Source organism: Lutjanus erythropterus, chromosome 10 (assembly GCF_056507025.1).
Source record: "Lutjanus erythropterus isolate fLutEry1 chromosome 10, fLutEry1.hap2, whole genome shotgun sequence".
NCBI classification, from domain to species: Eukaryota; Metazoa; Chordata; class Actinopteri; order Lutjaniformes; family Lutjanidae; genus Lutjanus; species Lutjanus erythropterus.
In genome coordinates, this window is record NC_139326.1 from 7844783 (window position 1) to 7871808 (window position 27026).

Below are 27026 nucleotides of genomic sequence, written 5' to 3' on the forward strand. Positions count from 1 at the left end.
CAATCACTATATTGCCTTCAGCTCACTTTTAGCCACTCTACAAAAAGGAGCCACACAGCCCTGCCCAAACCTGGAACTGAACATTGTGTTAAGGCGAGGATTTTTATTTAGTAAGACTGAAAGAAGTGTAGAGAAAATCAGGTGTGACCTAGCTGTCAGAATCCACTCTGGATGAAAGTGTGTTAAAAAAAATACAACCACGTCAATACAGTTGGTGACTGTTGTCCTCCACAAGTTAAAAACTGGGCTGCCGAGCTGAATCACTGTCAAACATCCCAGTCACTGAGCCAAACAAGAAAACTACACACCATGGAGCCAGAAAATAGAATCACAACTCTACACTAAAAAGATAAACTGTGCCTTTTGCTACTAGAGACTGCTTAAAAATACAAAATCACATTAAAATGAGAAATGACTGAGTTGATGAGGGTGCTGAGAAGAAATGTGCCAGCTCAAGCTGGATGCATTAACGGCCTGACCTTCCAGGCTGCAGTTTTAGCCAGGGGGAAAAAGATAAGCAGGGAGACTTTGATGCTGAAAGAGTCTTTTCAAACTTTGGTCTTCAAATGATGCGGAAAGAACGAGGTGGATTAAGGGTACCCAACATCCCTATTGACAGTCAAGTGTGCATGGCATCACTGGTGGAAAGTCTCCAGTTTCAAATTCGAAGACAGTGAAAATGAAAAAAAGCAAATTTGATATTGTATAAAATCAGAAGAATGTAAAAGTTACTCTATACTGAAAACAGTCAAACTGGCAGGAGTGCTCTCCTGGGCACTCGACCAAGCCAAGTCCTGGAACATACGCACCCCGGGTCACAAACCCACACGCTCCGTCCAACCCACATTCTACTTTGTCTAGTCACTCAAAATTGCTCCTGTAAAATTTGATGAGCTGTGAGCAAAGCCAGTCTAAAAGACTGGTATGTTAAAACTGAAGAATAGAAAGAAACTAAAGTGAGTGCTACAGTTGCTTAAACTCCACCTTACACTGAAGTTGTCACAGCATCAGAATTTTAAACTTCGATACAATACTAGTATTAAAAAAACAAACGATACTCAATACCTCTTTTGATAGCCCACCAAAAAGAAAAGACATATTACTAGTAGAGAAAATGTCACTGATTTACTAATTTTTCTACGCTGCAAGCCAAATTTCAGGCGGAATAATACTAAATTAGAGTCCTGGTTTGGGTACCCACCCACAAAAAAGTTGTGCAATGAGTTCAAAAAACAAAAAAAACAAAAAAACAAAACAAAACAAAAAAAAAACAAAACAAAAGAACTAATTGCGGGCAGGTAGATGGTAAGAACAACAATATAACACAAATGATACAATAACATGTTTTTTTCCTGGAAAAAAAACAGATGCATATTTTTGACATTTAAATTATATATATATATATATATATATATATATATATATATATATATATATATACATATATATATATACATATATGTATATATTACTTTATATATTCTTTTATTTGCATTTCATTTGATGCAATTCATTTTAATGATTAGAGGACATTGGGTTGTAACATGGACACAGCTTCAATCACATACTTTGGTGAAAAGGCTATGGTTTGATTTTCTATGGAAACCAGTTCATGTGATTCCACAGAAAATATAAATCATGTCCACTCAACGACCCCATATGTACAAATCCAGATGGTGTGCTATCCCCGAGATACTACACTACAATTTAAGCATGGAATAAAAAAAAAAATGCACTTTTTTGAAAGGTATTCATTTTTCTCCACCTTGTTAGATCACTGTTGTGAAAGGGTTATGAAATCATTCTGGTACAAAACTAAATGTGAAAAGAAAGGGGAATAGTTTTAAGGCAACAAATGTGAAAAGCACAGAACACCTAACAGCAGGGCAATGAGTCAAGAAAACACAGATGGAAAAAAGTCAATCGGTATATGCCTTAGTGTGATCTCCTGTGTTCTCTTGTATTTTTTTCCTCTTTTAAAAGTCTACCCTTCACAGTGTAGTGCCTTGAGGATGCACACATGCGGTGCCACTATGATTCACATTATAACTACCTTTGGCGATGATTCTAATCAAAAACCTGAAGTGCAACCGGCAAATAATCTGAAGAGGCCTGACAGCCAAAGAAGAGATCTTCACAGCTGTGAGAGAGCCAGGCAAAAGTACACTGTACAGTTCTGGAAAGAAATGTCTGCCTATCTACGGGTGCCCCTAAGGACAAAACATACAAGAGTGGAAAGCACAAAGATTACAGGAAACACACTCCAAATCAACAAGTACTCTAAATATCACAATTCAAACAAAAAAAAAAAACACAAAAAGAGACAAAACTTAGGTAAAGGAAGTGAAGGATCATATTTTAGCCACGCTAGTGGAGTAGCTCTATGGATGGAAATGTCAGGTTGGGATTGCCTGTTGGCCTGTCTGCAGGACAGATCTGATATGTAAATATAGTGTTTGAATTAATAATACCTATCTGAATACAGGTGTTCTTCTCCATGGAGAAAAAACAACAACTTTTTGCTATAATATTTCAAGACTATACGACCTGCAAGCTCTAGAGTTGTGAAAAAGGATGAAAGAAGAAAGGATGATATGAAACTTAAATCAGATTGGCAATCTCCTCAGGAATTCTAGCGATTTTAATATGCAAATGAAGCCTGAGATTAGAATAAAACGAGAAAACAACATCTTGTTTTGATTAACAAATAAGTTTTAGAATGGTTTTCTTTCTTTTTTGATTCTCTTTGCCTGTACAACAGTTTCACATGCATACTTGTAAGAAGTAATATCACAGTAGTGTTGTCACGATACTGCAATTTCTAATTTTGATACAATACTTTGAAAAATATCAATATTCAATACTATTTTTGATACCACTGAAAAAATGGACTCAACGTCGAGGGCATAAAATTTAGGTTTTAATAAAAGATAAATATACCAAGGCTACAGCATGGCAATGTAATTTTGAGTAACTAAGAGGAGACGACACTCGATGTGACTTTGACAGTACAAGTAAAATTCTTACATTGAAAGTATTGATCAAAGCTACTAAAGTTTTTAACAGTCTCAATTTAATGCTGATGCCTCTATATGACCTACATAAGCAACTCACGCCAAACTCTGCATGCACAGACAATCTTTCTCACACAATACACTTTAGTCTGAGCAAAAAAAGTTCTGTACTTAAGCCTACATGATGCAGGTTACTGTTAGCTACGAAAATGATCAAATTCAATCAAATTTTGATAGATGCAGTCACCAAGGCTGGACTATATGGGGTGGGGTCAACTACTAATGTAGAAGAAGGTCATGAACTGAGGCCAAATGTTTGTTTCAATAAGTAATCCAAGTAATACAATACACTTGTGCACTACACAAGCTGCAAACGTTACTTCTATGGATTTTCTGGTCTGGCATATTTTCCTGTTGAGAAAAGGCCTTTCCATTGTATGAGTTATTTTAGACACCAGTGAGTCACAAATGCATCAATTTTCACAGCTGATAACCAGTAGCTTGAGCTTATAGAGGATGATGCCACAGATGCTTTTCAAAAACAGCAGAAGGAAAGACATACGGATAGTTTTTAGTCCACAGGCTGCACAATATTGACAAATATGAAAACATGCATTTTCAAATAAAACTCGTCTAGTTTCCTACTTTGTATGTCTGAGGAAAGACATTTCCCCCGATACCAATCTGATGGTATCAGTGCCAATGGCAAGTGCCAAGAAAACAAAGCAGAGAGAAACAGCAAAAGGGTGAGATGCACACTAAAAATTTACAAGTGTGAAGGACTGTGGGACTGAGTCTGACCTTCTCCTGGTTGAAGGCGTCCATCCTTCTCATGGCTGTATCTAAAGCAGTCATGGACTCCAGAAAGGCCTGGTCCTGCTCACACAGTGGGTTACTGAGCAGGTCTGCAGAGATCTTCACAGCTGCTTTGGACATGGCTAACAGACAAACACACAAAGACAAAGATACTGTTAAAACCTAGTTAAATACAGGGCTTGTAAAATAACACTCAAGCCTTTTTCAAGCACTTTCAAAAGTACCTAAACCAAAAATTTCCAGATTCTTTATCATCTCATCTAAATTGTTGCTATAAATGTAAATTCCTCCATAACCTCAGCAATTAATGAATATTTCCACTTTTAATTTGACAGTTGTTCATATTAAGTCTGATAGTATGTTTTGATTGTGATTCTCATGATTATCTAATGCTTGAGATAATGAGTAAAAGATCAGCAAAGGACCTATCTCACTATGGATAACATATGTGATGATGGGGTCATTTCATTTCAAATAAAAATATTTGATTACAAATACAGATTACAGGGTTCAACATTGATGTGTTTTTCACTTTCAGAGATCTACTTGATTTATGTAAACTTACTTGTCGCTGTACACATTTATTCAGTAGCATTTATCAAATAATAACAAAGGCTACAGTTGATTTTCATGTTTAGTCTAGTACTGCAAGGTCTATAATTTGTCAGGAAATAGCAAAAAATGTCAATTTTTCAGTTTTTCAGTCTAAGGTGATGTCTTTAAAAGTCTTATTTTGTCACTCCAAAACCTATGGTATTCAGTTTAATATGATAATTAGTGGAGAAAAGCATGATATCTTCACATTTGAGAGCCCAAATACATAATTTTCTGCCATTTTTGCATGAAAAGTCACTTTAATCATTAATCAGTTATCAAATACTTAAAATACTCTTTTATCTGCTAACTAGACTGACAAGACATTTTACTTTCCACGAGCACGCAGGCAATCCTTGTTGTTGAGTCCTGAGAATATGTAGAAAATCAATTAATTTTCTATGAATATATTCAAATTCAAGCATATCCCTAACCTTGAAAACAAAACATTTGTAGCAACCCTTTAAATTTAAATACATTTGTGAAAAGACGAATATACAGATTACAGCCTACATAAATCTACATATTATCATCTGATTCAGCGACAGATTTTTACATTTTTCTCAAAGTAGACAGACAAATTTCTGTGAATTACTCTAAGGCTTAAAGCATTTCATCAGTGTACGTGTTTGTGTGTGGTGGGGTCTTCAAAAGTGAGCTTTTGGGAAAGACCTAAAAAGCAAAAGTAGAATGACACAATGCTCAAGGGTTTATTGGGGCCGGCTGCTGTGCTGAATATTCACCAAGAATCTCTGCAATGTTTCTACAGTGACAGCACCAATTACTGTTAATCTGCACTCGTGCCACTTTGTTTAGACACAGAGCACATATCAGATTATGGCTTCACAGTCAAAATAAATGAGCTTCACTGAGGAGACACGAGCTGACAGGAGAGGCTGTGGTGAAAATGGGCTTCATGGAGATCTGGAACAGTCTTTTCACACCACCTTGGGATTCTCTCAAGTCCAATTTTCAACCAATCAATTATGGTGGTGTGGCATTTCTGTATCTCTCTCCTTGTGACAAGCAACAAATTGCTTGATTGACATTTTCTGATATAACTGAGAGACGTGTTGGCTATAGGGTCAGGAAAATCAAAAGGTGAGCTGAAGGTAGTGATTTAATTATTTGTATTAGTAGTGTGCAAATAAGTAAGTCTCTTGTACCTGGGGCTGAAACGAAATGAACAATTTCTCAGTATGAAAAGCATAGTTATTCCCGCCACTTTCTCTGCCTTTTCTGTTACTTAGTCTAATTGAAAGTGTGAACCAAAGCAGCCCTTAAAAGATATTATCGTCCCTCACCAGCTAATTGGCAGTGAGTTCAATAGAACTCTGCCTATCACCACCCTTGACTTGATAAATGACGGCCGATATAGAAAGCAGTGTATTAAATGCAGTGCTGACATGCAGAGTAGGTCCAGTTCTTTGTTTAGTAGCAGTTGGTGGAGACGGGACCTGTGCAACAGATGGAATCCATTAACGATAATGAGGGCCTGACAGCTATGACACTTTGATGATGCAGACATCCATATTCCAGAGCACAAAGGAGAGGAAATGAAGAAGCCTCTCACTCCTCCATCCGTCCCCGCGTCTCCACCCCCACAACTGACTACTTACCACAGGCCATGTCTACTGCTGCTTCCCAAATACACAACTCCAAAACCAACAAATAAGCAAATAAAAAGTAGAGTAAACATGTTCTCTGTGGCCGACAAATGCATGAATAAATGAAGACAGAGATGGTAGACAAATTGAGCTCTAACTGAACACTGCACAAATCAGAAATCCAAAGCACTCACACTGTAATAGCCTAAAAAAAAAAATCCCTATGTAAGATTAAGGCCCGCACGCGCTCGTCTCATTTGTCGAGTCGTTCGGAGAGCTGATGCGCCACCAAACAAACCAAGGCAACTAAATGTCTGTCTAGCCCTGAAAAACCTGCCAAGCAACATCAAGTATGTTGGTGAACAAGTGGAGATCAATGGCACACCCGGCGATAACACACGGGTTTGTGGCAGAACACACCTAAATCAGCCTCAGTGCTTTTCTTCATGTCCTTGTGAAGCTTTTTCGTCTGATCCTCCAGCCTGTAAGACAAGAAGATGAATGATTATCAGTCAGCTCCTGCTCTTGTAAGACTTGAAAGCATCTGTAATGCTGAAAACAATGGGAAATATGGGCTGAAAAAAAAAAATTTGTACACTGTCTTCACATGTCTTATAATTATTCTATATATAGCCCAATTCAAAATCTAATCGTGTTGACATGGACAAAGAAAATATCCAAACCAAAAACCTAGAAAAGGAAATTAGTATATAAAAAATGGATCAAGAAGGAATTACACATTTCATTGATTCCACATAAAATGTTATTATAACATCCGTTAGCTAATTAATAATACAGGGAATCCTTCTTGTTACTGTCAACTACATTTGCGCTCAAAAGCATTAATGTCTTCAATCATTCCACTGCACATATTCCATTGATGGGTGTTAAAAATGGCAATTACCAGACTATGGAGGCTGAAAACACATGCCATTCATTATATCAATTAAGGCAAACGAGGGGTTTAGAATCTCCCCTGAGACTGCTGTCATATCACTTCTCCTGGTTTGATGAAAAAGGGAACGTGGTGGGGTTTCATTTCCATCTTTGCTTTGAGGGATTATATTAACAAGGAAGACAATAGCTGTGTAATCTCATGGGATTTCTGGTAGGGGCACTATGGCCACTAGCCACAACGTTTAAAGACACTGGTAACACACATATGGCTATGCAAACCAAAAATGGCAGTCAGTTTCCTTCAAATACAGGGTTCAGCAGCTGTGAAATAAACAAATGGTGGGTTGCTCCAACAAACCCACAGGTGCATGAACCAAACATGAATAAGACTGGTTCTCTGCTGCCTCAATACTGGCTTTAACTGGTTTAAACTCTTAAACTAAACAAGACAGACTTCAAAGGAATATTGCACCTCAAATTTCTAAAAATTATTCATTAATCTGTCAAACTTTCAAGGACAAGGACATAGGTTTCATTTCAACATTGGTGGTTTGAGAGTCCTCCTCCAGGAATTTTGAGTGTCATGCATTTCTTTTCCTGCATTCTGGTAAATTTTCATGCAGCAAATTTGTACCTGATATCAGATTTTCACTACACACTTATTGTTGGCAAAAAAAATCACAATAACAATAGTATCGCAAAATCTATGGTAATATTTTACTTTAAAAAAGGCTATCAGCAAAATTCATCTTTAACTTTATTTACTGTGTTTTGTCTTTTTTTTTAAGCTAATGAGTTACACTCAAAATACAAGTGTAGGGAGCTGAAGGAAGAGTCTGTAATCATAACTGTACAAAAGCACAAAAGAAGTGCAATTACACTTAATTTATAGTGAAAAGGTGTGTGTGACAGAGAGCAAGTTGGGGTTTGGAGGAGTGGGGAGGGACACAAACTGACAACAGAAAGACAAGATCAAATTTAGATTTCTGATTTAATGTTATTCCTGCTGAGTCAGCAATAGGCATGACTTCCTCTTCCATGCTCTTTTGTGTCTTTTGTATGAGGGAGTGACCTCTATAAAAGTGCATGTCGTACCTATTCAAAATTTAATTAAATCATTTTAATTATAAACCCCTGGACTTTAAAAGCTCATATCCCACATATCTGTGCTTTTAAATGATTTTTGTAAATCATATACATCTCAACTACATTACTGAAGCCGACCAAAAACAGGAATATACATTTTGGCAATAACTGATTAAAATGCTGATGGGATCTATGAAATCTTGTTAATGTTTCTCAATAATTCTGAAAAATAAATACTGTAGGCACCAGAGTTTAAATCTATAGACAAGAGCCAAGACAATCAAGTCAATTGCTTTGGAGGGTTGCATATTGCCACCTATTTTAATCGAGTCTTGCTGGGTCTTTGAGTTGCATTTCAGCAGTTCATTGAAATTACTGCTGCTACTTTCACGCCTAAGTGAGGGGAGGACGAATGCATGTGTTTTTCTGGTATGTCAGATTGCATTAGTACTGTAACGAAAATTGGCAAAAGTAGCAACACATAATACATTTTCAACACCACATGATTAAAAACAATACAATGCAACAACACTAATTTAATAGTATCGGAGGTATCAACGCTATAAAAGAAGAAAAGATTTAACTGCTCATTCAAGATCTCACTTCAGTTTAGTCTTTATTGTCCTGCATGAAATCTGGTTTTCAGCACAGCAAAACCAGACAATGTTAATTGACCTTTTCTGTACCAGCACTGTGTGCAGGTTGTTAATTTATGAAAAAAGAAAAATAAATGTGCAGAGAACATTTTTCTTTTTGCCACGGTCTGAAAAGAGGTATGGAGTATCATTTTATATACTATTATTATATCAAAGTTTAAAATTCTGGTATCGTGACAGCCTTAATTATAACAGCTTGGAAATTAGATAGTGATCTGTGATTGCAATTTAATTTATTCATTCGTTTGTTGCTCTAACAAAAGGCGAGTAAACTCTGAAGATGTAGGGTCTAAGGCTAACTAGAAAACCATTAATTATTTTCTATCACAACTTGTCCTCTACACGCTTTTGTTTGTCTTGACGTGTTTTAGGATTTTGCACTCAATCGCCACAGACCAGATGGAGGTTGTTCCAAAAATGTCATTTGCAGTAAATGATGTAACTTTCATCCCTTATTGTTCACACCACAGGAAAAAAAACACTCTGTCAGAACAATCTCCACAGTAACTTCTTGTATTCTCTCACCAATTAGATGTAACTGGGTCTCATAATAAGCCATATCAGCCTTCCTCTAAAGTCATCAAAATATACTCTTACATTCCAGATATTTAGAAACAGACGTTTCTAATTGCACCAAATGCTACTGACATGCATTATTAGCAATAACTCAGGCAGGATTTAGTCAGTATTCAATAATTAGAAGACCTCTTCCTGTTTCCATAACATAGGTCGCTCAGAAAATACATTTTCAGCCTGCACGAAGACCAGGAAAATGAATGTGCTGTGAAGGGTTCAGGTCACTGCGTACAGATTATATTACAATTCTGTTTTCAATCATACCTGCAACTAGAAAATTGCTTTGGACATTGTTAAAAGCATCTGGAAGTTGTATCACTTCTGTCTTTGTGGTGGAAGCAAGTCAAAGCAGCTGATTAACTGCAATTAGATATTTAGCCCATTAAAAATCTATTAAGCGATAATTAATCAATAGTCTAGAAATGGCAGCAATTGTGCCTCATTTGACATTTTGTCTGGCTGAGGCATTGGTTGAATAATGAACCTTAAACTTCAATCTAAAGAAAAAGAGAGGAAATAAACGAAAATGAGAAAAAAAAGTAAAAAACATGCATTTTGTATCTTGTTAATTATTAATGATTAATCGATTGTTAGCAACTACTGGTTTAGAAAAATACACAAAATTTTCAATCCTATTGAGAATTCATACAACATAAACTAGACTTTGTTTTGAATGCAATTCTGAGTGCCAGTGGAGTCAATGGAGGGCATCATGTAAAACAAACTAAAACTAAAATAGTCTTGTAAATTGGCTGACACAGTTAACACTTGAGAGTAATGAAAGGAGACAAATATGAGATGAGGAAAATAACAGTATAACAGTAAAACTCTGCCAATCATGGAGATCGGGTTGCGGGATGGTGGGTGAAAGCATCACACTCTGTAAACAAACTAGCCTTCTCTGAGACCAAAGCCTGTTCGTGCATGTGAAACTCGTGTTCCACAGAGTACCTCCTACTTTAAAATGTGTTGCACAATGCTGTTGCATCTCCCCTACTCTGTCAGCACTGACAGTGAGAGAGCCATTCTGGATGAGTGCCAGGTGAGCCTGGAGTCTCTTTCCAAAAGGTGCTAATAGAGCGGCCTAGTGGAACAGCTGCTGCTCCTTGCTCCGCTGCCCCAACGTTCATTGGGCCTGTGCAGCCACAATCACCGAGCCACATCGCCTATTGAAAACTGGAATGACACTACTGCATTTTACATGACTTTGACACACACAAATCCTTTGTATGACACTAGAAAGGGAACAGACTTTCAACCATGTTTAACCATTCACACCTTCTGGGTAAATACCTGGTCACTGCCATTCACACAGGAACGATCCAGGTACTTAATTCCCATGTGAATCACTGCTGAAACAAAATACTTATAACAGACATTGTGTGAATTTATTTATTAACTAGAGTTCTCCAGTTTCAGTAGATTAAAGCTGCAGTAGGCAGCATAATTTCATAATTATTTTGGTTGGAATAACTAATTTTAAACAATACATGTCACCAGCAATATTCAGTTGAAGGGCTCCATGAAAAAAGTGTGTTTGCATTTAGTTTTTAAATGAATCAAACAACCAGTCAGGGTTAGCTTGCTAGTAAGTAGCCAATCAGTGTCACTCGTGTGTGCAGGACAGCAGGTAGAAAGGTGTTTTTTTTAAAAGTCTCTGTGTGTTCAGCTCTCGTTTCATTTGTAGCTTCTAACTGAATCTCTGCAGTTTGAAGTTGAGTTTCTCTCCCTGTTTGTACTGCCAGTTATCTGCTTTATTTAATTGTTTCATGTTTGTTTTCAGCTGGATGGTTGTTGTGTTAAGCTACTGCCAATGAAAACCCAACACTTCCAGATTTTGCTGCTTCATAACAAAGGTTTTAACATAATAAAATATCAGGACATTTATGGCGAAGAATATATAGGAAATCATTGTGTTTATCCAACGTGTTACAGCTGCTCAACTCAAAACAAGCCTGTCATTGGTTAAATACACACCTTCAAGCAAAAGGGGCAAAAGAGTTGCACAAATTACGGACAGAGGCTTGACAAGCCTTCATAGCATCACGCAGGAAAAGGGGCAAAAATATTGTGTCTACCTGTCATATTTACATCACTGTTGTTCAGCTGGAGCCAATAAATATGCCAGATGTTGGAGGGTGTTGGTGTTTTTTTCCAGTGAAAAAGGAGAGCACTTCTAAGTTTAGTTTTCAAACACACAATGTCCAGCTCACTACATATTTTGACTGTGATTATTTAGCAACAAATTTAAGTGTTCCCTTATGCTGGGTTCAGACTACATGATAATTTTGTCTGTTACGTGTCAGATTGGACGATTATAGTCATAAATTGTTGGCATGCTTTGCCCGAGAGACATGACAGGATACACGCTGCTCCCTGACCAATTATAGCTTGCTGTCTTTCACGACATGCTCTGTCACTAGGAAAGAGGGGTGCTCGGAGCCGAATCTGGACACAACTATGTAAACAAACAATGGCTGTGTATGATACTGGCTGTCTTGTGTTTGGAAAAGCCTAAGAAAGAAAGAAAAAGCAATGGTTGAACTTTTCTCTGTTTCACGGTTCCCATTCCCAGAGCCAACAGCATCATTCCTCTGTTATTTATAGTTGTGCTTCGAAGACTGCTCTGTCATCCTACTGGACATCATGCTAGTCTTGTTGTCAGGATGTCATGAGGCATCTCAGATGTGGCACTGGTTATTGTCCACTGTCATAAACTACACAATAATTGGTCAAAATGGCGTTTGATTATTCCTTCTATAAAACACAAGGGTTTGAACCATTTGAATATATATTTTTGTGCATTATATCCAAACCAATACAACTAGAAACAGACTGTTTATATAGGCATATTTATTTCAACTAAAACATGTCTTAATAAATCTGCATACATACACAGAAAATAAACACGTAAAATAATGTCCTATAATACTGTAAATACTCATTTAAAGACTCTCCCTCTCTTTGCTGTAGTTGGTGCTAAAGTGAAACATGAGAATGGGCAGTTTCGTGTAGCAACATCAAATAAACAATTTGTAATTGATATGTTATTTGATTTGAATTCAACTTTCTCAAGATGCAACAATTTTGCCATCTGACCAAAATGCCAAAGTGCAAAGACAGTAAATCACTTTTTCTGCCACTGAGTCCTGCGTCATCATTACCACACAGTTGTTCTTGAATTCACTCATTCAGCTTGACTTAAATTTCATTTTCAATCAATGAAAGCGGCATTGTGTGACTCCTGTCATGCAGTAAATTCAAGGTGTAGTAAGTGATTCTGGAGAAAAATAACTAACACTCTCCAGGTCACAAAATATCAACGTGTTATTGTGGTTAGGTTCTAACCCAGAGTGACGGAATTTGACGGCCTGACATGAAAACTCAACAATCAACTTTCTTTCTCCGAAATCATTCACTGAACCTTTGAACACAGCAGCCCAAGCAAGAATTTGGAAAGCAGACAGCCACACAGGTATTGCTGCTTTTTCCCACAAAAACACATAGACACAATTGTGGAATGTCTGTTTTTTCTTTACTATTTGATTATGTAATTGAATTTAAAATATTTGTTGACAGCTTTACTACACAAGATATCCACATGGCAATGATACTTATTTAAGATTCAAGATTATTAATCCCACAAAATCACAAGTCAAATTACACCAAAATAATCTTTTTTCAGGTGGCCAGAAAGCAAAAACGGGAACCATGGTGAAGCCTACCAAGTATATTTAGGTCAGAGATGCTCCACGGTCTGTTGATATGGATCTCTAGGGTGGAGAACCTGAATGTCTGTACATGCCTGCTGCTCTGACTCATCTATAAGGTCTATTGGCACCACACCTTTCTGATAATGGGCCCTCCTACTCAACAAAACCTGAGAGGGAAATGGTGCTCCCACTCATTCTGTGGGGCCCTGAGGGAGTTTCTCTAACCTCAGCCTCACAGTGAGGAAAGCCCCGGATGTACTGAGCTCTCAGGTCTTGGGTGCTTGAGTGTTCTGAACCAGTCTCTCCTTTGTTTCATAGAAACACTGAAAACATGTTACTCAATTTGAAGTAGGCTGGTTAAATAGTATCTGTCAACCGTTTAGAATTTTACTTTTTAGTTTAAGCTTTTTGGGTGCTTTAACTTCTTAATTTAGAATGACTACACTAACAAATCAAAGTGGCATTTTGAGAGTATCTATCTTCCGTTTTGTGATCTATTCTTGAGGGAAACAGGACAGACAGATGGGACAGAGGAACTTGATTTTAACATTGAAAAGTGGGCGTGTCATAACCAAGGTTTGTCTGGATTTTTTGAGACAAAACTGGCAAATGTTTGAGATTGTGCCTAGCATGCACGGCCATACGCAGTTTTGGTGCACACCTTTAGAGTGCCCTACAATGAAGTGAAAAAAATCATGATGTCATGCTTTGCTTAGCAACTGACAGAAGTTTATGTAGTGCCTGTTTCATCTGCTCAGGTAGAGAATAACAGAGTTAAAAAAGTAGGCTACTGACAGTTGATATCCAGTCATATTTACTTCTGTACCTTAAACTAACCTAGCTTTCATTAAAAACACACCTTTGTTTGCCTCATGAGTACCTTGATCTTACAGAAATCATATATATATCATATATATATATATATATATATATATATATATATATATATATATATATATATATATATATATATATAATTTTTTTTCTTCTGCATTAATTTGTAGGAAATTCCTTGCTTAAAATTAGGTTTATCAGAAGTTGAGGGGAATATCAGAAAGCAAGTTCTCTTTCACAATTTCTAATTTCAGACTCCACCATAGCTCAAATGTGGGTCCTTTCACAGTTCAATGTTGAGAAAAAAAAGTGACCAGACACAGCAGGGACTGGCAAATTGTGTGGAACAAAGAAACTGTATGTACAATGAGGCGCATGTTAAGTGTTAGTTTCTCAGAGTGCTTTGTAAACATGTAAAACCAAAATACCTACATGTTAGGTAAAATTACACAATAATTGTACAGTATAACACACAACAACAATCTAATTATGGATCAACATGCATAAATTTGTGAAAAGATCTGCTGTGATCTCCAACATCTTCATTACATTGTGGCTTCCTTAGCGCATACTTCTCTGACTAGGGAATGCACAATAAGAGATATTTATTTTACGATAAAGAACACAAATACATATCAGTGGTATAGCTTTGGCTCTTACTGTCATTATTACAATAATTAATAAAGGAATAAAAAGGAGAACTGAATGCCTCAGACACATCATAGCAGAAGCTATAGAAAGCTATTATACTGTAATTTAATGTTTCTTTAAAAACATATTTCTAAGTAAGTTGCAAATTAAATGTTAATGATGGCAGTTTACTTAACATGCCTGTTTTGCTAATTTTTCATATTGGCAAAAGGACTTCTCTGACCGATGGCTGGATTTAAGAATTTGAACAGTACTTCGAGAAAAATAAAATGCATTATGTGGGCACAGATATGGTGTAGGAGAAATTGCCTCTCACCACACTGAAAGCACCAAACGACAGCAATTTTACACACATGCATGGAGCTCAGACACACTCTGGGTTCATTATAACGCTGTATCAGAATCACAAATGAGATATGAATACCACATTAAACAAAACCTCTCTGATCATCTACCTTAATATAGACCTTCAAAATGTAAACTTACTTTTGGAGCTTGTCATATTCTCGCTCGAAGTCTCTCTCAACCTAAAAAAAAAAGAACACATGCCATTATTTAAAATGTGTTTGGGGACAAAATTTCTGTTAAGATGTTCACATCAGCTGCAGAAGTTTAGGTCCATTAGACTGATATCAAATTATAAAACGACAGCAAGGTTTGAGATGTAAAATTTGCAACAATAGTACTTTTCTTTTAATCTTGTAGACTTTTTCAAGGGCCTAGACCAGAGCTAATAAACTGTAACTCCTCTGGGATCCAGTGGAAACGTGAGTAAAATACTTTAAGTACTTCAAGTTCCCAGGGTCAACAAGGGCTTTGACAGTTTGTCGAACCAGGTCTCTAAAATATGCCTTACAGGTTACAGAGGCAGCATGGGTTCCTGTCTTGTGGTTCTGTGGGCTCCTGGATTTAAACACAGTGGCCAAAACAACGAGGAAGGCAGCTGACACTTTGTCGCTAGTGGATCATCTAACTGGGCTGCCTCTAACCCACTCGCTGGTTTTTGCCTAGGATGGCACAGGAAGCTGGGAACCCAGTCTAACAGTGCCTGCTGGGCCACAGACCCATTACGCTGGAAGTGGTTTTCTCCAGCAAGGAGAACACCCACTGACTGTCACTTCAAGGTAACCACTTCTGCCCCCTTACATGGCTCAGACAAATTGGCATCCAATCAGTCTTTCGGGTGAGGCACTCTGATGACATTTTATTTAGACTACTAGTCAGGTTGTATATACCATTTTTTAAAGGACGACAACTACCAGAGGTGGGAAGTAACTATATATAAATAGTATAAATACTTTGTTACTGTACTTCCATAGTTTTCAGGTATCTGTGCTTTAGTTGAGTATTTATTTTTCTGACAAATTTTTACTTTTACTACCTACATTTTAATACAAAGATCCACACTTTCTACTCCTTAAATTTTCAAAACAGGCTTGTTACTTAGTTTTAATACATTTGAGGGGAATTACTGATTATCTTTATTTTACATCGTTGTGTGCCATCTTCTCAACATTAAGACTGATTTCAAATAGATGTGACAGTAAAAAACAGAAAAAAAGATATCTTGGCGTATCCATCAGTGGCTATCATGTACGACAGACGTAGCAAGACGAAAAATTATGTAACAAGATGTAACAGACAGAGAGGGAAACTCGACCACAGAGGAAAGGTAAAGTTCAGTTAGCTTTACACAGAAACAGTCAGTAGACAGGTCCTTCAGACGGTGACTTTTTACTTTTATACTTTGAGTTAACCTGTACTTATCACTTTTACCTGGATAAAGAAGCTGAGTCAGTACTTCTACTTTTTTTTTTTTTTTACATAAATGTCTGGACTGGAGGAATGTATGTACCTTTGTAACCTCTGACAACTACAGCTAAACCTTCACAAATCATGATCTTTAACAAATAATCTATATTATTTATAATTCCAATATTAAAATTATAGCCATAAATACCACCTGTAATAATATCCAATTTGCCCTATTATGTCAAAACATTTAATTTGAAATCTTAGGGCAAAACACTATGTAAAAGCCAAAGTATATTTAAGTTTTTTGATGAACTTAACTAGAAAAAATAAGAGTCAAAACTGTTCTTATTGGCTAGGTCATTAGTAGCAGGAAGCAGGAAGTTATCAGCTGTCTGTTTTGGCAGACTTGACTGAATTTTATATACTACACTATCCCCTTTTGCATTAGGAGTGAACTGAGTCAACTTTTATTCCAGTGAATGACTTACAGTTTTAGAGACAATCTGCTTCTTTGGTTGTCCAATCTTGAAGGGAATCCTGCAATCAGACAAAAAGAAACGCCATATGTCAGACTTTAGGAAATGGAAAATAATGAAAATGATTGCTGAATGCTTAGATCATCAGTTGCATGATGGGTGACAAGTAGAGGCTGGTACAGGTCAAAAGGTTAACAAACACCTCTTTCAGATCCCTGACACTGACAATCTGAAGCTGTTAATTCCTGCTTCTCAGGAGTGTGTAGTCAAAGCCATGGACATGAACTCCATGTCATCACTGAACACATCTGGCTCCCATTGCAGGCGGATATCACTAAACAGAAGTGGTTGTCCCCTCTTCTCAGTGTGGCTTTACTGCATGACCCTGGCTGGCAATTAAACACAGATGCACACGCTGTATTGTATGTCAGAAAAACAGGAACTATATTTCAGAATGTGAGGAAGATGAACTAATATATGTTTGGACACAAAAGGTGTGGCCAGTGCAATGGATTGCTTTTAAAAGAAAACTTGAGACCACTGCTGCAAATCAGTCAAAAAACAAAACATGTCATAGGGTTTAGTGTATGTGCAGTAGCTGCACCGAATTTTCAGAATGAAACACAAACTTTTCTTCACTCTTGAAAGACAAACACACTGACATCCTGACTATAGTTTTGGGAAAAGAAAAAGAAACCCGTTCCGTCTTAGTTAAAACACAATCTTTTATCCTCATTTCAAAACCTTGCCTTTGCCTTAATAAGTTGCTGTGCAGCATCAGAGTGCTTTGCAAATCCATGAGACAGAATACACTGCCTTGGCTGTAGGTTGTCATTGATGTAGCACTAACAGCCTGAAATCTAAGGTATATGATGGACAGTTGCCGCTGACAGGCAGGGTGAGGCAGCAGCTGCGTCAAACGAAAGGTGTGTAGACTAATGAGATGGAAAAGAGAGGGTGTGATGTAGGGCCTCGTTGTGCAACCAGGGAATGCTACTGATCTGTGGGGAAGATCCTTTTGATGACAGCTCAATCACAAAACTCAACATGGTCAAATAACGACAGGATTAATCTAGTAAAAAAAGAAAAAAACTGGTTCCACTAGTGGCTCAAGTATCAAGATTTCTTTTGATCTGCTGGTTGTCCTGTGTTGCTGCTGTGTATTATGTTGTATCAGGTACCAATTGCCCTCCTGACCTTATCTTAATTGAAGTTTTGAATTAATCTGTTATTCATTAAAATCTGAGCAGATTACTGATGCCTAAAAACATCGTGTTGCTTTTGGCTCAGTAAAGCAGTTTCACCTATTGTGTCATCATTTGGGTGAGCCAACATGGAAAATAACCACAGAAATTACTCACTGCCATCTTACGTGACTCACCTCTCTCTGATTACCTGATCTGTGCACTATAACGTCACATTAGGCACAAAACTTACGTATGTAGCGGTCTTTGAAAATGTAAGGAGTTCCTTTTTCCAAAATACAACAGCAGGATGCTTTAGCAGAGTTATCTGAGCGTGAACTTAGTCTGGAGATCAATCTGTGCTCTCTCAGAGCTACAATACAGACAACCAGCCTCACCAGCCAGACGGCATCTGGAAACATCAGGTTTCACTATGAGATTTAAGTCTAGAAACAACCACTAGGGAAACAATTCAGCCTGGTCAGACACATACCAACCAATCTCCAAAAGTTTATCAATTGCCACCCTTAACACTAGTTTCTTGTGCTGAGTACATATCCCATTAACCATTTCAGTCAATGTGGTTAAGCATCTACTTCATTTGAGCACTGTTCCTCTTGATGTTGCTAATGTAGTATTCATTTGTTTGGCTTAAGTCCTGACGAGTTGTAAGACCTTTACTCACATCATTTTCCAGTGTTTATGAATGATGAAACTACAACTACACACAGCTACACAAATGACTCATATACACTAATAGGTTTGATATTAATAGGTACTATGCACCTGGAACAAACTGAGAAACAAATGAAAGACTCAATCCTCTGAGGGACATTTAAGATTTTCTTGCTAATAATATTGTGATTGTTTTCATTAGTGTATCTGTGACTGAACTGTACTATTATGATGTTCTATGTAGTATGTAATTTATCTCTCCCTATCTTGTAAAAGAGATCTAAATGAGACTTCCTGAATAAAATAATCTTAACTAACATGTGCACAACAGTAGTGTGTGTCCATTCGAATGATTAACAATTTTTATTTTTTTTATTTTATTATAATGCAGCTAGTGTGGTTGTATTTCAAGTGTAACTTCCCCCCCTGGTCTGAGCCTAACGGGGGTCAGATATAAATTTCATGACATAAAGTTAACTCTGTCAGCATAGCAAGGTTCAGGATTATTTAAAACAGTAGATAGTGTGTCAGGCCATTTTCAATTTGTTAAATTCTGATTCTAAATTTGGTCAGAAATGTCAATATTAACACCAGCATGAGTGTGTTTTATCACTGTACAGTAATGTCATTTACAACTCAAAAAACATGTTTAAATGTGCAGTATCTCTTTAAAGAAAAGGGACATATACTAGGGCTGGTCGATATGACAGTAAATAACAGGCAACAGTAGAAATGTGTGTACTGGTAGTGATTTGGCAATACCATTTCCACCACTGGAGCTATCCTTCAGTGTCTCTATCAGCATATTTGAGTGCAGATTTTACATGTATTGCAATTCTAAAGTATTATGATTCTACAAGTATTGCAATTCCATATTACAATTCTTTGCGATTTTTGTTAACACTGGACTATGTGACAAAGTTGAACCATAAACTTTGTGAGACTGTATATCATGATTTCTATTTCCAAAAATAATGCATATCACATATCAGCCAGTCTGAGTTTTATTTAAGCTGCATCTTAGCTATACTGCCTGTAAAAGAAGCAAATAAAATACTCTTGGAATTACACTTCAGCTATTTCTGCACATCAAGTTGGTGCCATAAGAAAATAATAAATAAGATAATATTACAGGCCAAAATGAATTGAGTCCCTGAAAAATGCACACAGCACTATTTGAGCAGTTGAATTAACATCCTTCACATATACAACTGAACTTGAAAACAAGCCTTTCAAAGTCCTGGAATTGACTGCATATAAAAGTGGCAAATAAAATTTACAACAGAATTCATAATAAGTATATACCTTTTGAAGCTACATCTAGCCATTTCAGTTCATAAAGTAGTGAATAGTATATTAAATATAAAATATTAATATATGTGCTGCCCTCTCCTGACACGCAATGTCTCTTCCAAATAGTAGTTGTATTTTGAGTTTTGACCCTCTGAGGTTGCTGTAGCTGGTCAGTGTTGAAGCCAGAGTATGTTAGCAATGTGAAATCATCACCTATTTGTTTGTTTTAACAGAGCAGAGGGACAGAGGAAATGTATATATCAAGTATGAGCACACGTCGTTTTATGTTGAGCATGTAAAGTAAAATACATCAATTTGTTCTGATATTATCGCCATTGCAATGCTTGCGAAATCACTAAGGAATTTTGAAAAATTTATTCAGGAATTGTGAAAAACGACTTTTTCTCCCAACTCTACAGGCTGTGTAGCAGATCAGGGTTGTATTCTCATGTGATCTCATGAATCCAGCCACTTCGTAAGGTAACGTGATTTAGGTATCATGACTGCTTACCACTTTCTAATGTGACGTGAGGGTGTTGGTGGTGGAAAAGCTTGTCTAAGTTGGTTTGCCCAGAAGAAAAAAGTGACAAGCATGGTCTTATGTAAGGCCGCTGCTTGTATGGAAGTTCCAAGTCTGTTAAGCAAATGTTAAGTGTGGTGTGGTTTATTTTAAATAATATCTTAACTGAATTTACATTACATATATTCCATTAGCATGATATAAAATTACATATCATGTTTAAAGATTTTGGCCATATCGCGCACCCCTAACATACACTATCACTTTGTTGATTTGCTGTTCTACATTTTGCTTTTAAACGGAGAACACTAGCAGTTACTTCAAACTGATTTTGCAATTTAGCATTTGTGTTTTTCTGGTTGGACAATCGGTTTTCTCACATTGCGCAATGTTTGGCAACAGCTTTTCATGTTTGCTCCAATTTGGTGGGTGTGTCAGGGAGAAAATTATGACATCCTTAGCAAATACCAAATGGAAAGAGTTAAGTAAAAAAATTGTAGTGTTCCAAACAGCCATCAGCGTACCATGAAACATACATTTAGATGTTTGCTTTTAATGTTCTCTGATACGTTTTGGCAGAGGTGTCCATGCCAGGATTTATTTCTCGATGACTCAAGAGTGTGTCCAAGTGTAACTCTATTAAGATGGATTTTCCCTTTAATGTACCAAAGGATACATTTGCTTGGGAAAAAAAATGAAGAGAGTCCTTAATTTTATAGATTCAGAGTATATCCACTTCTACAAGGAGCCAAAGAAAAGTGGTCACTCTCTTCGACTGCTCATGAGAATTGGCAAACACACAGAGTGAAGTGTGCTTCGGGGAGGGAGAGGGAAAATGTAGCAGGCAACCAGAGGGAGAGAATGAGAAAGAGGGAGGATGGTAGTCACTGTGAGAATCATTTCTAATGTTTCTTCACACAGCAATATTTCTGTAGGGGCTGTCACATTTAGAAACATTGGTAAGTCGGGTCCTGTGAACCCAGAACTAGTGTCTGACATGGCAGAGACCCGGCCACAAGACAGCTGAAGACACAAAACTTATGTGTTACACCCGCTGACGTCCAAATCTTTCTGAAAATAAATCTAAGCCTAGGGATGGCAGGCGAGGGCATTTCAGCTGAACATTGCCTACATTATTAGAGATGCAACTAACAATTACTTTCATTATCGATTAGGGCTGGGTATCAGTGCTCAGTACCTTTAAAATACTGATTGAAATAACCCAGTACCAACTAGTATTGAAACTTCTCTGGTCAAGCAATGCCTGCATTCAATCCTTTTATTGCCCAGAACTATGAAAAAATTACTATTTATATGGCTTTGCACGCAGTCAAGTCATAAAGAATAAAGGTACTGAATGGAATACTCCACTGCTATTGGTATCACTTTAAGGGTACTGTTATCTTAATTGATAAATGATACCCAGCCCTATTATTGATTAATCTGCTGATTTTGTACACATTTGTTTAGCTTACAAAAGAAACTGTGTATTTATCATAAATGACAAATAAAGGCAGAAAAATTCTTACATTTAAAAAGCTAATATCAGTAGTTTTGCCATTTTAGCTCGAAAAGTGACTTAAACAATTCAAATATACAGTTATTATATTATTTATACACAGTACTACCATAGTACCATAATCCAATAATTTACTTAACCAACAAAACAATAATTCATGAAATGTTTAGATAAATCACAAAAACTTTAAGTCACCTTCCAATTTCAAGTCCAGATACATTGAAAAAGATGCTCCATTACAAATTTGCTGTCACTACCAGCAACATGGTCAACTTGCATTTACAGAGCTATCTCATCTTTGCTGCAATGGGCTACACGTCACTACCTTCGAGTAAGCACGTAGGCCAGAACAAAGACATAACAGTCTCCTCTATCCGGGACCCATTATGCACCGACTGGAAGAACCAATGGCTTTTCACGAAAACAGCAAATGTGTGCGCGATTAGAGGGATAGTGCATCATTCGACCTCGGATATTCCATAGAGCACAGAGGGCTAGTTGAAGATGTTGGGAAGTGTGATTGTTCTGATGATGACCCCAAAGTCAAACCTCTCACGTCATAGAAGCAAGTGTGCAGGGCCTACTGGAATGCATCAGTCAGCAGAGCCCATAAAGGACTCTTTTCAGCAGTCAGGCACCCCACTCTTGACCTTGTATTTGGCGGTGCGTGCTGGGCTGCTGGTAGCAGCGTCGCTTGCCAGCTATTGACTGTCTGACTGAACTGAGTGACGCTGTCGTTCTTACTGGATCACTGTCTTCCTTGAAAATGACACTAGGAATGTGTAAGCTATTATAAAGTGAGTTCATGTACATACACGTCACAGACGAACTGAAAGAGTTTGTTATAATACGTGTTAGTTTTTCCCCATTTCCTCTTGAACTGCATTAATGAATTGTGAGATTGTGAGAAAGAAGCAATGAATTTATTCAGACCTCATTCTAAACTTCTAAATGGCAGCACACAACTGAGGACTGTGTGACAAAATCTTCCCATACTTTGATCGATTATACTCAGAGCTGAGTTCTTCATGATCTATGGATTTCAACATGTTGCTGAAGGGACAACAAAGAATTCAACTGTTGTGGATGTTAATGGGTTGAAACCTCCTATAAACTGTAATAGATAAGAGTCCAGCTTAATTGCCCTCATAACTTGAAAACCAAAAATGTGAGGATGGCATACAAACTGGGTTTTTACTGTCTTAATGACCATTACTTCACAGCGCTCCTCAAAAGTTAGTCAATGTTGAGGTACATTTAATTTTTTAAGATCTGTCAATACCTTAGCAAACCATTGGTGCCACTAGACCCTACGTCTTTTTGACAGCTTACTGAGGTCAGAAAAAAATGATCAAAGTCATGTCTATATTGTATGATATTGCCCCATTCTGTTTACATGGCTGTTTGTTTACATTTGACATTCAACATGATGCCAGAATAAACAGCAAGGTTTTCCCTACCATCATAAGACTTGGGTGCCGCGTTTTTTCACAGTGCTACGCTGAGACACAGTTTGCTGTCATTTCTGGTCATGCTCCTTCTGTATTCCTGTCATCTGCTCTATGAAGTAAAAGTTTGAAGCTCTTTGAAACAGTGTACTTGCATTATGGTACTCTTAAATTATTATCATTATAATTATAATATCGGTGGCATAAAATAGTCTTAAAATTACAATAATGCCTTTTAACACAATAATGTCAAAAGCAGTTATTGTGACAGACAATGAAACATGCCCTCCCCTGTGTGAAACATAACACACAGAGTGATGGACACAGACTTTACAGCAGACCACATCCCTCTGAACCTGGTAGGCAATGGTTTTCCAAGAAAAGAAAACAAGTCTTGGCTAGGAAACATGAAAACAAACTGTTGCCAAAAAAAAAAAAAAAAAAAAATCACACATCAAACACAAAAGCCTATCAAAGAGAAGAAATTGTAATACAATATATAGGATTATAAATTTATATATATATCTTCCTGTGACTAAACCATGAACAGACTACATACTGCTACAGATTCAGACTATTTCTACAGAGAGCCAAAATGAGAAGACATGGTGGAGCCACATAAACTCTCAGACACCCTTCAGTGGACTTTTTCTTATAACCACAAGTTTGGGGGAGTTTTTCTGCATCTCCTAAGATATCTTGCATTGGGTCAGAAACTAGTATTGATGTGGTTCTGTAAAGCCAATTGAAACATTGTAAGTATATTATGTAAATAAATTTAACTTGTCCTGGAGAAGAGTCAAGAATTAGAGATGCACAAAACATATTCAGTTGTGGATGAATACTTTTTCCTGTAGCCATGTGGCTGAAAAAGATAGCGCAGCCTTGTTTGCTGTTGTTTACTTTCTCAGGGAGATCACCAGCTGGATGGAAGCTCTCTGATTACAAGACTTGCAGATTCAGCTAATATCTGCGCAGATCATCCATGCAGACTATGTCATACGACCAAATGTTCACAAAACCTCTATTCATTCATTGAACTTAAATCATCTGTGGCTCCATGACAAAGCACTAAAAAATTCAAATTCTTGAAACTGACACAATTTGGTTCAAGAGTATGTCTATAAATTACATAATAATGTTAAGATGGTAAATGTGATTATCATATTCTAATTGAGCTGCCTAACTGAGCTTGAATTATTGATTAATCTGACCATTATTTTCCCCAATTAATCTTTATGGAAAACAGCCCTAACCACCCTTACAACAAAAGGTGACATCTTGAAATTGATTGCTTAGGCCAATTAACAGTCCTAAACTCAAACATATTCATTTTACTATCACATTTAACAAAGAACAGCAAAAAATGTCTCACATTTGAGAAGCTAAAAATGCTTTGCATTTTTGCTTGAAAATAATTGGTAACCAAAATAGTTTACCCACTTATCAATTAAAATCTGTGTCAGTCATAATATTTGTTAAAGTGACTTCAGCTGTGATCTAGTTGATCTAATTTTCACTTCTGCGTTAAAAATAAAGATGCTGAATGCAATGTCACATACCAAAAAGCTAGTAGGGCTGAACGATTTGGGAAAAATGTCTAATTGCAATTATTTTGATGGATATTGCAATATGATTTGCGACATTAGAAGGAATGCTAATTTTTACGTCATTATTCTCATTTTTTTTGGAACATATTGTTACGGTATGATTTTTGTAAGGATCTGTACCAAATAAACATGTTCTATAGTACATAAACATATGATGTGTAGGACATTTCTTCAACATGGCAATATTTAATCTAAAATGGTATTTTGACACACATTTTGTATTTAACACATATTGCGGCTCCCACAAATTGAAAATTGCCGTAGGCCATATTGCGATTTTGATAAAATTTCAATTATTTGTTGAGCCCTAGGAGCTAGGCCCGTTTCAATGTTAGAAAATCTGAATCTAAGCAGGAGTACAAATAAGGATTAAGAGAAATAATGGACAATGGCCAGAAATTCTATTGACTTGGTGTGAAAACCAGCAGAAAACCAGGCAAATGTAGCACAGTGTTGTTTCATTTCACAATGTTATAACATTTTCTTCAGCATATCAAGCAGTACGGTATCAACATTGGTAGTGATTGCCTATTGCCCACAAAATAAATTAATGCCCAAAGCTTGTAAGGTCAGTCATAGGTCTCAGTGGCTGATTAAAAAACTGATTGTGTCAGTTACAGTACTTGTTAAAGTGAGTTCAGTTGTGGGGCTATGCTAACAATGCAGACATAAGTGAATCAACTCTGTGGCCCTAAAATCTGTGGTTTTAGAGACTCCTCTTGATTCCAGTATGTAACTCCATATTTGTGGGTTAGTAGCCCAAATTTAAGGTAAATGTTTCCTAAAAAGCCCACCCAACAACTATCAAACTTGGTTTAGACTACTAAAACAACATTTGAACATATGGGTGGCCTGGACGCTTGCAAAAACCTGATGAAACTCACAGCTTTGTTGGTAGCAGTAAACATGTTAGGGGTATCAACACACTGACCTACCCACCTACTTTTTATTCGTCACAGCTGTACGACGCATACACAGATGGCAAACTACACAACATCATATTGCTATAATGGTTACATGGAGTACAAAAAATCTCAATGATTTCTAGGTACATGTCAAAATGCTAACGTTAGCTAGTAACAGTGCCCACTCTCAACAGATGATCAAATCCCTTTAAATGGCTTCAGTGTTTAACCTGTTAACCTAATAATAAGCTAGCTACATGGAGTTTCACTGTTATGCTAAAGACACAGTCTAGGTTTGTTCAAACCGTACAAACAAGCCCTATAACTTCAGATAGTACGGCAACTCTACTGTTTAGATTTGTTTAAGCTACCACACTGGCGTTGAATAGCTTAAGTAGTTAAGTTACAGTACAAGTTAGCTAACTTAACAAGCTAAATACTCGACTTTAACAAACAACCTTCGGTCGAAATTGACTATTTACAACAAATACCACTTTGCTTGTAACTCTTTGCCAGAGAAGACACTGATAAATACCTATAAATAGTTAGAAAAGCATACAGGAAAGGTTTTATTCGTGAGCTGTTGAGTTTAACAAGCTAGCGCTAACTCCTGCTCTACTGTATCGTTAGTGTTTGTATAGCGCTACCAGGAAATAGCCGGAGCCCAGTCGACAACCATCTGTTCCAGCTTAGGTCACTACTAATGTATCCTTTCCAAGTTGTACTTTTAATCTAAAACGCTAAATTAATAATGTATCAGAAATACATACCAGCTCATTTTGAGTGAACTTTTATTCCGTGTTTCATTGGGTAGTTTTATTATCTTCCGAGGTCCTCATCCCTCTCTACCAGTCAACAGACGAGCTTTAAACAGGAAGTTCACTGCTCAGCCGCTCGTGCCTCCAGGAAGTTTTTAAAAAGCGGAAAAAAACTTATATTATGATAAACGTTACAATGTTAATAATAATATTGTTAATAACTGACGGCTAACGCGCACGTATCTTTATTAAATTGGTGTATGTAATGCAGGCATAGTCATCAAGTTAAAGGGACAGTTCACCCCAAAATCAAAGATAGAAATTTTTCCTCTGGCTTGTAGTGCTATTTATCATGTATATTATTTTGGTTTGGTTTTGGAGCTATTGTCTGTCCTCTCTCAAATATAATGAAACTAGATGGCATTCAGCTTGTGGTGCT

General features: G+C 37.0%; 1 protein-coding gene across 1 annotated transcript in view; it reads right to left on the reverse strand.

The window, feature by feature from the left end:
* bin3 (bridging integrator 3) overlaps window positions 1-26732 on the reverse strand; it is a 43219-nt gene extending 16487 nt beyond the window's left edge. Inside the window, exons 1-5 of the mRNA XM_084728102.1 lie at window positions 26600-26732; window positions 16688-16736; window positions 14931-14971; window positions 6452-6513; window positions 3816-3952 (exon numbers count right to left, since the gene is read on the reverse strand). Of these exons, the coding sequence (XP_084584228.1) occupies window positions 3816-3952; window positions 6452-6513; window positions 14931-14971; window positions 16688-16736; window positions 26600-26607 (297 nt within the window). The 5' untranslated portion in view covers window positions 26608-26732. The remainder of the gene's footprint in view (window positions 1-3815; window positions 3953-6451; window positions 6514-14930; window positions 14972-16687; window positions 16737-26599) is intronic.
* Window positions 26733-27026: the final 294 nt, after the last annotated feature.